Source organism: Scyliorhinus torazame, chromosome 16, assembly GCF_047496885.1.
Source record: "Scyliorhinus torazame isolate Kashiwa2021f chromosome 16, sScyTor2.1, whole genome shotgun sequence".
Lineage (NCBI taxonomy): Eukaryota > Metazoa > Chordata > Chondrichthyes > Carcharhiniformes > Scyliorhinidae > Scyliorhinus > Scyliorhinus torazame.
In genome coordinates this window covers 100580785-100593134 of record NC_092722.1, presented here as the reverse complement: position 1 = coordinate 100593134, position 12350 = coordinate 100580785, and the positions used below count along the sequence as shown (strand labels likewise).

Below are 12350 nucleotides of genomic sequence, written 5' to 3'. Positions count from 1 at the left end.
CCTCTCCCCCCTTCCCTTCTGAGCAACACGGACAGACTCTGTGCCAGAGACCTGTACCCCATGGCTTACCCCTGGTAAGTTGTCCCCCCCCAACAGTATCCAAGCGGTATACTTGTTACTAAGGGGAATGACCACAGGGGATCCCTGTACTGACTGCTTTCTCCCAGCCCCTCTCACCGTCACCCATCTATCTTTATTCTTCGGAGTAACGACATCCCTGAAGCTTCTATCTATGACCACCTCTGCCTCCCGAATTATCCGAAGTTCATCCAGCTCCAGCTCCAGTTCCCTAACGCGGTTTCTGAGGAGCTGGAAATGGGCGCACTTCCCACAGATGAAATCAGCAGGGACACTGACGCAGTCCCTCACCTCAAACATTCTGCAGGAGGAACATTGCACAACCTTCCCTGCCATCCCCTCTAGATGAAAAAAGAAAAAGTAAGAAAGAGCTTACCTGTTAATCACTCCCCTTCTCAGCAAGCACTCACTCAGCAACATCTGCGCCCCGTACGATAACACCTGAGGGAAAATAAAAGAAAAACTACTTACCAGATCCCTTACCTGCAGGCTGTGACTTCACGGTTCAACTTTTTTCTACTTCTACCTGCCCTCGAGCCTTCCTCTTGATCTTTACAGCAGTTGTTTTTTTTTTTTGGTTCGAGGAGGGGGTAGGGAGGGAAACACTGAAGAGGTTTTTTGGGTTTAAGTGTCACTTGACAACAGCTCCTCCACAAACCACCTTCAAGTTAGGGTGAGCAGAACAGACATATGCAAATTGCCCCCGCAACGGCCAATCAGCAGCTCCACTCTACTGCCCTATGCTGGTTGCTTGTCTTCACTTGAACAGCTAGGGTGTCTTGCCCAGGTACGCCTTCAAGTTAGGGTGAGCACAACAGGCGTGTGCAAATTGCCCCCGCAACAGCCAATCAGCAGCTCCCCTCTACTGCCCTCTGCCCTCTATTCAAAGAAGTTATGGATAGCTTAGGAATAAAACAATTTAAATCAACTGCGTACCATCCAGACTCGCAGGGAGCGTTAGAAAGATGGCATCAGACATTAAAGACATTAAAGGCTTATTGTCAAGATTATCCAGAGGATTGGGATAAAGGAATTCCATTCGTACTGTTTGCAATTAGGGTTGCACCTAATGAGTCAACCAAATTCAGTCCTTTTGAACTAATTTTTCGTCAGGAGGTAAGAGGACCACTTAAATTGATTAAGGAAAAATTGGTGAGTGAGAAATCGGAACTTACATTATTGGATTACGTGTCAAATTTTAAGAAACGATTAAGTAGAGCAGGTGAATTGGCTAGACAACATTTAAAAGTTGCACAAAATGTGATGAAACAGGTAGCGGACAAGACATCCAAAGTTCGTAGTTTTGCCATTGGAGATGAAGTTTTAGTGTTGTTACCAGTGGTAGGTGAACCTTTAAAAACAAGGTTTTGTGGACCGTAAACGATTTAAAGGAAATTAAGTGAGGTGAATTATGTGGTAAAAACACCAGATCGAAGGAAGACTCACCGAGTGTGTCATGTGAATATGCTCAAAAGGAAAGGGAAGGAGAGAAAAAGGAGGAGGTTTTAATGATTCTAACTCAAAGTGACGAACCAAATCCAGATGGCTGTGAATTTGACATACCTCAAATTAAATTGGAAAATGAGGATGTTCTTAACAATTGGGATAAATTGTTGAGTTACCTTCCAGAGGAAAAACGGACTGACCTGAAAGAGTTATTAATGTCACATGGGCAAGTTTGTAGAGATAAATTGGGAAGTACTAAAATGGCTATACATGATGTAGATGTGGGAAATGCTGTTCCAATCAAACAACATCCATATAGACTGAACCCTTTAAAACATGTTAACAAAGAGATTGAGAGTATGCTTAAAAATGGCATAATTGAAGTGGGTTGCAGCCAATGGAGCTCACCCATAGTGATGGTACCTAAACCAGATGGTACCCAACGGTTGTGTGTGGACTATAGAAAGGTTAATGCAGTTACAAGAATGGACTCTTATCCTATCCCACGTTTGGAGGATTGCATTGAGAAAGTGGGACAATCAACTTTTATTTCCAAACTGGATTTACTTAAAAGCTACTGGCAGGTACCTTTATCCGAAAGGGCGAAGGAGATTTCAGCTTTTGTGACTCCAGATGGTATATACCAATTCAAAGTTATGCCACTTGGCATGAAAAACACCCCAGCCACATTTCAACGGTTAATTAACAAAGTTGTTTCACGATTACCCAATTGTGCGGTATACATCGACGATCTGGTAATTTCCAGCCATGGGCAGAACATTTAAAACATCTGATGGAGTTATTCGATCGGTTTCAGGAGGCGGGTTTGATGATAAACCTAGCCAAAAGTGAATTTGGAAAAGCCCAAGTCACTTTCCTTGGCCATACAAATGGACAGGGTCGAATGGTCACAAGGGATGTGAAACCAACAATTATTGCAGAACTTCCGATACCCTCAAGACGAAGGGAAATAATGTGATTTCTTGGCATGAGTGGATTTGATCGAACATTTGTGCAAAAGTTTTGTAGCGTGTTTGCTCCACTGATGGACTTGCTGAAGGAACGTCGAATGTTTCAATGGACAGCGGAGTTTCAACAGGCATTTGACTGCCTGAAAGCTGTGATACCCAATGCTCATGTGTTGGAGAATTACAAGGGTCTCTGTGAACAAAGAACAAAGAAAAGTATAGCACAGGAACAGGCCCTTTGGCCCTCCAAGCCCGTGCCAACCATGCTGCCCGACTAAACTACAATCTTCTATACTTTCTGGGTCCATATCCCTGTATTCCCATCCTATTCATGTATTTGTCAAGACGCCACTTAAATGTCACTATCGTCCCTGCTTCCACCACCTCCTCCGGTAGCGAGTTCCAGGCACCCACTACCCTCTGTGTAAAAATCTTGCCTCGTACATCTCCTCTCAACCTTGCCCCTCGCACCTTAAACCTATGCCCCCTAGTAATTGACCCCTCTACCTTGGGGAAAAGCCTCTGACTATCCACTCTGTCTGTGCCCCACATAATTTTGTAGACCTCTATCAGGTCGCCCCTCAACCTCCGTCGTTCCAGTGAGAACAAACCGAGTTTATTCAACCGCTCCTCATAGCTAATGCCCTCCATGCCAGGTAACATCCTGATAAATTTCTTCTGCACCCTCTCTAAACCCTCCACATCCTTCTGTTAGTGTGGCAACCAGAATTGAACACTATACTCCAAGTGTGGTCTAACTAAGGTTCTATAAAGCTGCAAGATGATTTGTCAATTCTTATACTCAATGCCCCGGCCAATGAAGGCAAGCATGCCATATGCCTTCTTGACTACCTTCTCCCTCTGTGTTGCCCCTTTCAGTGACCTGTGGACCTGTACACCTAGATCTCTCTGACTTTCAATACTCTTGAGGGTTCTATCATTCACTGTATATTCCCTACCTGCATTAGACCTTCCAAAATGCATTACCTCACATTTGTCCGGATTAAACTCCATCTGCCATCCCTCCGCCCAAGTCTCCGAACGATCTAAATCCTGCTGTATCCACTGACAGTCCTCATCGCTATCCGCAATTCCACCAACCTTTGTGTCGTCTGCAAACTTACTAATCAGACCAGTTACATTTCCTCCAAATCATTTATATATACTACGAACAGCAAAGGTCCCAGCACTGATCCCCGCGGAACACCACTAGTCACAACCCTCCAATTAGAAAAGCACCCTTCCATTGCTACTCTCTGCCTTCGATGACCTAGCCTGTTCTGTATCCAACTTGCCAGCTCACCCCTGATCCCGTGTGACTTCACCTTTTGTACTAGTCTACTATGAGGGAACTTGTCAAAGGCCTTACTGAAGTCCATATAGACAACACCCACTGCCCTACCTGCATCAATCACCTTTGTGACCGCTTCGAAAAACTCTATCAAGTTAGTGAGACATGACCTCCCCGTCACAAAACCATGCTGCCTCTCACTAATACGTCCATTTGCTTCCAAATGGGAGTAGATCCTGTCTCGAAGAATTCTCTCCAGTAATTTCCCTACCACTGACGTAAGGCTCACCGGCCTGTAGTTCCCTGGATTAGCCTTGCTACCTTTCTTAAACAAAGGAACAACATTGGCTATTCTCCAGTCCTCCGGGACATCACCTGAAGACAGTGAGGATCCAAAGATTTCCGTCAAGGCCTCAGCAGTTTCCTCTCTAGCCTCCTTCAGTATTCCGGGGTAGATCCCATCAGGCCCTGGGGACTTATCTACCTTAATATTTTTCAAGACGCCCAACATCTCGTCTTTTTGGATCTCAATGTGACCCAGGCTATCTACACACCCTTCTCCAGACTCAACATCCACCAATTCCTTCTCCTTGGTGAATACTGATGCAAAGAATTCATTTAGCACTCGCCCATTTCCTCTGGCTCCACACATAGATTCCCTTGCCTATCCTTCAGTGGGCCAACCCTTTCCCTGGCTACCCTCTTGCTTTTTATGTACATGTAAAAAGCCTTGGGACTTTCCTTAATCCTATTTGGCAATGGCTTTTCGTGACCACTTCTAGCCCTCCTGACTCCTTGCGTAAGTTCCTTCCTATTTTCCTTGTATTCCACACAGGCTTAATCTGTTCCCAGCCTTCTAGCCCTGACAAATGCCTCCTTTTTCTTTTTGACGAGGCCTAAAATATCTCTAGTTATCCAAGGTTCCCGAAATTTGCCGTATTCATCCTTCTTCCTCACAGGAACATGCCGATCCTGAATTCCTTTCAACTGACACTTGAAAGCCATGACACATGTCAGATGTTGATTTACCCACAAACATCCGCCCCCAATCTTGGTTCTTCAGTTCCCGCCTAATATTGTTATAAGTAGCCTTCCCCCAATTTAGCACATTCACCCGAGGACCACTCTTATCCTTGTCCACTAGCACTTTAAAACTTACTGAATTGTGGTCACTGTTCCCGAAATGCTCCCCTACTGAAACTTCTACCACCTGGCCGGGCTCATTCCCCAATACCAGGTCGAGTACAGCCCCTTCCCTAGTTGGACTGTCTACATATTGTTTTAAGAAGCCCTCCTGGATGCTCCTTACAAAGTCTGCCTCGTCTAAGCCCCTGGCAGCAAGTGAGTCCCAGTCAATATTGGGAAAGTTGAAGTCTCCCATCACAACAACCCTGTTGTTTTTACTTGTTTCCAAAATCTGTCTACCGATCTGCTCCTCTATCTCCCGCTGGCTGTTGGGAGGCCTGTAGTAAACCCCAACATTGTGACTGCACCCTTCTTATTCCTGATCTCTACCCATACAGCCTCACTGCCCTCTGAGGTGTCCTCCCATAGTACAGCTGTGATATTCTCCCTAACCAGTAGCGCAACTCCACCACCCCTTTTACATCCCCCTCTATCCTGCCTGAAACACCTAAATCCTGGAACGTTTAGCTGCCAATCCTGTCCTTCCCTCAACCAGGTCTCTGTAATGGCAACAACATCATAGTTCCAAGTACTAATCCAAGCTCTAAGTTCACCTGCCTTACCCGTAATACTTGCATGAAAACATATGCACTTCAGGCCACCAGACCCGCTGTGTTCAGCAACTTCTCCCTGTCTGCTCTGCCTCAGAGCCATACTGGCCCTATTCCCCAGTTTCCCTCAATGCTTTCACCTTCTGACCTATTGCTCCGGTGCCCACCCCCCTGCCATATTAGTTTAAACCCTCCCGTGTGAAACTAGCAAACATCGCGGCCAGGATATTTATGCCTCTCCAGTTTAGATGCAACCCGTCCTTCTTATACAGGTCACACCTGCCCCGGATGAGCTCCCAGTAGTCCAGATAACGTAAACCCTCCCTCCTACACCAGCTGTTTAGCCACATGTTTAGCTGCTCTATCTTCCTATTTCTAGCCTCACTGGCATGTGGCACAGGGAGTAATCCTGAGATTACAACCCAAAAGCCCTGTCTTTTAACTTTTTGCCTAGCTCCCTGAACTCCTGCTGCTGGACCCCATGCCCCTTCCTGCCTATGTAATTAGTACCAATATGTACAACGGCTTCTGCCTGTTTGCCCCCCCCCCCCCTTCAGGATGCCTGCTACCCGTTCGGAGACATCCTGGATCCTGGCACCAGGGAGGCAACGTACCATCCTGGAGTCTCTTTCACGTCCACAGAAGCGCCTATCTGTGACCTTGACTGTAGAGTCTCCTATGACTATTGCTCTTCTGCGCTTTGACCTTCCCTTCTGAACATCAGAGCCAGCCGTAGTGCCACTGCTCTGGCTGCTGCTGTTTTCCCCTGTTAGGCTATCCCCCCCGACAGTATCCAAAGGGGTATACCTGTTCGAGAGGGGGACAACCACAGGGGATTCCTGCACTGACTGCCTACCCTTTCTGGTGGTCACCCATTTCTCTGCCTGCACCTTGGGTGTGACCACATTTATATAACTGCTATCTATGACGCTTTCTGCCACCTGCATGCTCCTAGGTGCATCCAACTGCTGCTCCAACCGAACCATATGGTCTGTGAGGAGCTCCAGTTGGGTGCATTTTCTGTAGATGAAGCCACCCGGGACGCTGGAAGCCTCCCGGACCTGCCACATCTCACAGTCAGAGCACTGAACCCCTCTAATTGACATTGCGTCAATTAATTAGTAAATTAAATTTAAAAGTAAAAAAAAAGTTACTGTTAACTATATGTTTCCTGGCACTAGATTTCTACTATAAATGTGAAAGCTAAATACAGTACTCTCCGATCTCTGGCTTAGATCCCCCTCTAAATTATAATTAATTAATAAGTAATTATGTTTAATTAGTTTAACAATGCTTAATTTCTTTAATTTAGTGTGGATTCCCAACCAGCCAAGCAGGTCACATCTTTACTGTGATGTCACTTCAGTTTCCCCCTCCCCCCACACAATTTGAAAAGGTAATAAAAGTAAAAATGAATAAAAATCACTTACTTACCTTCCGAGGGTCTCAGATGCTCTCTGGTTCTCTCCCTGCAGATTAAAAGTTACCTTCCAGAAGAAAGAGAGAGAACAAAACAGTAGGGGAAAAGCACCTTCTCCCAATCTGCACCGAATTACCTCACTGCACCAAATTACCAAGTTCCAAATTCCCACTCTGGATGTGCCTCACTCCGGCTGTGTCTCCTTGACTTGCGCAAAACTGATCTGTGATCAGATTGAACTAAAGTATCTGACTTTGAAGAGACATGCCGAAGCGTAGAGAAATGGACGGATCGTGCAGAGACCTTCTTGATCAAAGAGACTATCAATCAAGAAGGATTTCAGTTGGAGGAAGAAAAACGGGAAAAAATAGACCATATTATTATACATGTTTGCGCGTGTTGTTTTTTTTGAAAGGAAAAAGTATATTTACTGTGTGCATTTTCTTCAAGGCTAGTGAAAAGGTGAAAAATGAAACCATCTTGAAATTGATGGTTTATTTTTTTTCTTGGGGGGAGGTGTCATGTGAGAGTACCTTTAAGAAATGGGTGATTAAGAAATGCATCTTTAAGAAATGGGTGTTTATCAGTGATGTCAGAGTGTGGGTGGAGATGGGCTGTCTGTCAGCTTTTTACTTTCATTTTAGGCTGCTTGCTCCAGGGTGTGTTTTAGTTTTGTTTTCAGTGTGGGAGCTGAAGCCAGACAGAGCATCTGTACTGTTGATCTCTCTGCCATGAAAAGACTACCTCTTGATCATTTGGTGAATTCAGAATTATAAATGTTTTCAGTAGTGACTTTAACCTGATGTGCTTCTGTTAAAGGTTATGTTTTTTGTAAGTCCTCTGGATGTTAAAAGGGCAGTGTAAGCATTACTTAGTGTTGTACTCTTTGGGGGTTGTATTTGAATTAATGGTTGCTAAGATGTTCACTGTTTGTTTTGAAAAGGTTAACTTGAGTTCATAGAATAAACATTGTTTTGCTTTAAAAAATACTTTTATGCTCCCCATACCACAACCTATTAAACGTTGTGGGTCAGGTGAACTCCATGATACAATATGGGGTTCTCTAAATCGTGGCCCATAACACATTTAAAAATCTGTCAAACCCCTCCTTAAATTTACTCACTATCCCTGCATCCACCGCACTCTGGGGTAGCGAATTCCACAGATTCACGTCCCTTTGGGAGAACCCTTTACTCCTCTCCGACTTTCATCTCCTGTTTCCTACTGTTCCTGCCACATTGTATTTCTACCCTCCTGGGTACCTTTTCCTCGCTCCCATCCCAATCATCAATATTTCTATGCCTTCTTATACTCTTGCTACTATCTCCAACTTGAATCTTCTTTGAATACACCCTCTATTACCCCTTATGCCTCTCTTGGCATTCTTCAAATGGTCCAAGGAGACGACTTGCTACATATCCACTTAATCTCAAATGCTCATCCTCCCTCAAGGTGGACCAGCACGCCTGATGTGGTATACGCTGCTTAACCTACCACCAGTGCTGCTCACCTCACCTATTATTGCCTTGGATCTTGCAAACAGATAACAGCTACTTGCCAATCTCTAAATTTGCGTGTAGAATATCCATTCATTCATGGACAAGACCCCTGCCATCCATTGCTTTATTGTGAATATTGCATTGATATCTTGGGTGAAATATTCAATTTTGATGGTCGTGTAACACTGATGGTTCTGGAACAGTCACCTGCTATACACCCTGTCAGATTTTTTCCTTTTGGTTGAAGCTATCGCACCCAATTCTGAAGCTTCCACACCTTTCTCTTCATCACAGGCACCACTCAAACCCCTGGCGGTGTCAGTGTGATACTCAACACCAAAACAGATCGTGTCACTTCCTGATCCCATTTGGTACTTCCCTTTGTGTGCTTCAATATCTTCCAGCCTCTCACTTTGCTAAGTGAGGGACAGAGCCCCAGAATCCAGCCCAGAAGACAATATTTACACAGCTTTAGATGTGTTCACAAAAAGAGACATTACAAATGTTTAGCTCCTAACTTTCACCAGTACCAATAAATTACCCTTTATAATGTCCCTTTATATCTACAAGTAATCATCCAATGATTGTGCCTCACTTGTATATATTTAACCTCAATTTATACAATTAACATCTCCTAAAGTGTTTCTCACCAACAGATGAAAAGTATTGTAACGCAGTTTTGGCTGGACCATGATAAACCATTCTTCCATTCACCAGGAGTGTCATGCTGTCGAAAAGCTTAAATATGAAGTATTGAGGCTGGTGTATTGAGAATATAATTGTTCTACCAGATATTGAAAGTCTAGGATGAGAAAAATAAGAATTCATAAAGTATATTGAGAATGTACTTCAGAACTTTTGCCAGGGATTTCTACAAGGTCTCCTAATTGACGACTATAACTTTAGTTGAAGATAACCAAAAAATTTATTTTCACATCTGCCCAGAGTTCTCACCAATTTTCAACTCAAATTTAGGCAATTATTCAAGAGAACTTCACAGGGAATTCCTGGAAGTTAACATTTTATTAGCACAAAGTAAATTTTAATTATAGAATCCACTCAGACACAGAAAATACTTTCTTAATATTCAATAGTGACAAGGAATTTCACCCATCATCAGCACCTGTTGTGTTATGTAATTTGGAATAACACAAGCTGCCACTTGATGCAGTTTTGATTAAAAGATGCTCCAGACTTTGAAGTGAGTTCAATGTGTTTTATTGAATTATTGAATGAGTTCGATTCTCTGCTAATCTAAATGTAGTAACTCAGTCTAACTGAACCAGCCTTGCTCTAAGCCACGTGCTGGGTGTGATGCTGAGGATACACCCTGTCTCACTCTGTAGATGTTGGTCTGTGGAAAGAGGCGGGGTGTGAATGCCTCATCCCTTTTATAGTGAGATACCACCCCTGAGTGTCCTGACAGCTCATTGGTCGTGTCCTATTCTATGTGTTCATTAGCTGCATGTTTGCAGATCATGACATCTCCCCTTTTTTAATGTTTTGTTGGCATTTGTGAATATATTTACAAATGAATGAGTCTGTCTAAGGTGACTGACGGAGGACAACAGAACAGAGCAAACAAAACAAACGTTCACAAGTCCAGTCTCTGAGGCTTGCATCTGATCCTGGTCGACCGCCGGAGAGGTGGCGGAGGGGATGACGGCCCCTTGATAGGCGGGATGGAAGCCTGGCTGGTGACCTCGTGGTGCAAGATATCAGGAGGTGGCAATTCAACATATGGAAAGGGAGGAGAAAGTGGTTGCGGGCAGGCAACTTTGCGCAGTGCCCGTTGATTCCTTCGCATGATGGGGCCATCAGCCATACGTACAACATAAGAGCGGGGCGCGGCCTGTCGAACAACGACAGCCAGGGCAGACCACCCACCAGCCGGTATCTGGATCCTGACAGTGTCTGCCGGGGATAGCAGGGCCAGATAAGTGGCATGGGCATCACAGCCCTGCCTTTGACGGTCTCTGAGCTGCTGCATCTTCTGCAGCACCAGGAGGTGATCCAGGTTGGGCAGGTGTATGGCTGAAAGCGTCGTCCGCAGGACCCTGTTCATCAGGAGTTGAGCCGGCGACATGCCAGTGGACAATGGAGTCGTCCTGTACGCGAACAGTGCAAGGTGTATGTCGGAAGCAGAGTCTACAGCCTTCCAGATGAGCTGTTTCACAATGTGCACCCCTTTCTCGACTTTTCCATTGGACTGCGGATAGTGCGGACTGGAGGTGACATGCTGGAAATTGTATGACCTGGCAAACGTGGACCATTCTCAACTGCGAAGGCACGGGCCATTGTCGCTCATGACGGTGATTGGGATGCCATGCCTTGAGAACGCCTCCTTAGAGGCTTTGATGACGGCCCCAGAGGTGAGGTCCGGGAACTTCAGCACCTCGGGGTAATTCGAGAAATAGTCGATGATCAACACGTAGTCGTGACCATTCGCATGAAAGAGGTCGATGCCAACCTTGGACCACGGAGAGGTCACTATGTCATTCTGTTGGAGCGTCTCCTTGCTCTGGGCTGGCTGGAACCACTGACAGGTATCACAGTTCAGGACCATGTCCGTGATGGCCTGGCTGATGCCGGGCCAGTAGACAGCTTGCTGGACTCTGCATCTGCACTTTTCGACGCCCAGGTGTCTCTCATGAATCTGGCGCAGCACCAAGCTCTGGAGACTGAGTGGAATGACAATCCTGTCCTGTAGATCTCCAAATTTCTTTCTCTGTCAGTCTGGCCTCAATAAAAGTTGAGACGGATTCGCACGTAAACAGAAGTTATTTATTTAGCTTGCAAGCTTGAATCATCTTACAGAAATGTAAGAGACATCCAGCTTCTTACATCCCAGAAAACGACTGAACTAAAAGACAAAGGGATCTCTGCAAAATCAATTCAAATGGTATCAAGTTTCACATACTCGACGGACATAGGTCAGCCTATGTCCCTCCTGACCTGTTCGATCTATTCTGATTGGCTCACTTCCAATCCCTTTCTCTGGCCCCTATCAATGCAGCATCACTCTCATAGACCCACCTCTTCCTGCTTTTTCCATGCGGTCTCAAATTCCTTTGTCCCTAACTGCAAGAATCAAAGTGGCTTATTTCTACATTACATTAACTAGTAACTCTAAAGTAACTATTTTATATCACATTCGTCATTCCCTCCTTTTATCATTACATGATAACCGAACTATCCAATCTATAGCTACGGTCCCTCATCTAAAAAGATCCGTCGCTGCATTTCCAATTCCTGTCTTAGCCCCCCTTCATCTGCCTCACCCTCATGGATTTTAACAGTTAAATTTTTTTTCTCGGTGATTGGGGCGGTGATCTGATCTAGTGCACCCCGCATTCTACCCATCACACATTTAAGGATGGCCAGGCCCACAAAGATGCAGCCGATAGCTACCACTAGATACATGGCCATATTTATCAACCAGTCCTTCCATCCTCCAGATCCCCAGTTACCCCAAGAGTCAGGATCCTGCATCCCGTCCAAGTGATCCCGTATGCGATCCATAAATGTAGTAATGTTAGCGGTCAAGTCCTGAACACCCATGATACACTTGCCCTGTACTATGGCGCATACCCCACCCTCACGGGCCAGAAGATAGTCAAGAGCATACCGGTTCTGCATTGCAAACAACCGTAGCTGAGACAACTCCTTAGTTATTGCCCCGAGGGCTCCCAAGGTTTCATTTCCCAAGATGGTAAGGCCGCAAATAAAATAATTCCGATCACTAACAGCCAAGGAACCCCCCACACCTCCCAGTGTCAATACGCTCAGAATGCCCCACCCGGCTGAGTGGCCCCGGTTGGGTGCAAGAACCTGAGGTTTTTTCCAGTTCTCGCAAAATTCAGCAGAGACTGCCCGGCGTGCTAACTGATTATGCAGGTTCCACGCCGAAGG

General features: G+C 45.3%; 1 protein-coding gene across 1 annotated transcript in view; it reads right to left on the bottom strand.

Annotated features, from left to right (window-relative positions):
* Nucleotides 1–12350, bottom strand: part of LOC140392282 (broad substrate specificity ATP-binding cassette transporter ABCG2-like) — a 336441-nt gene that overhangs the window by 120110 nt on the left and 203981 nt on the right. The window contains exon 5 of the mRNA XM_072477599.1: nucleotides 9089–9240. Within this exon, the coding sequence (XP_072333700.1) occupies nucleotides 9089–9240 (152 nt within the window). The remainder of the gene's footprint in view (nucleotides 1–9088; nucleotides 9241–12350) is intronic.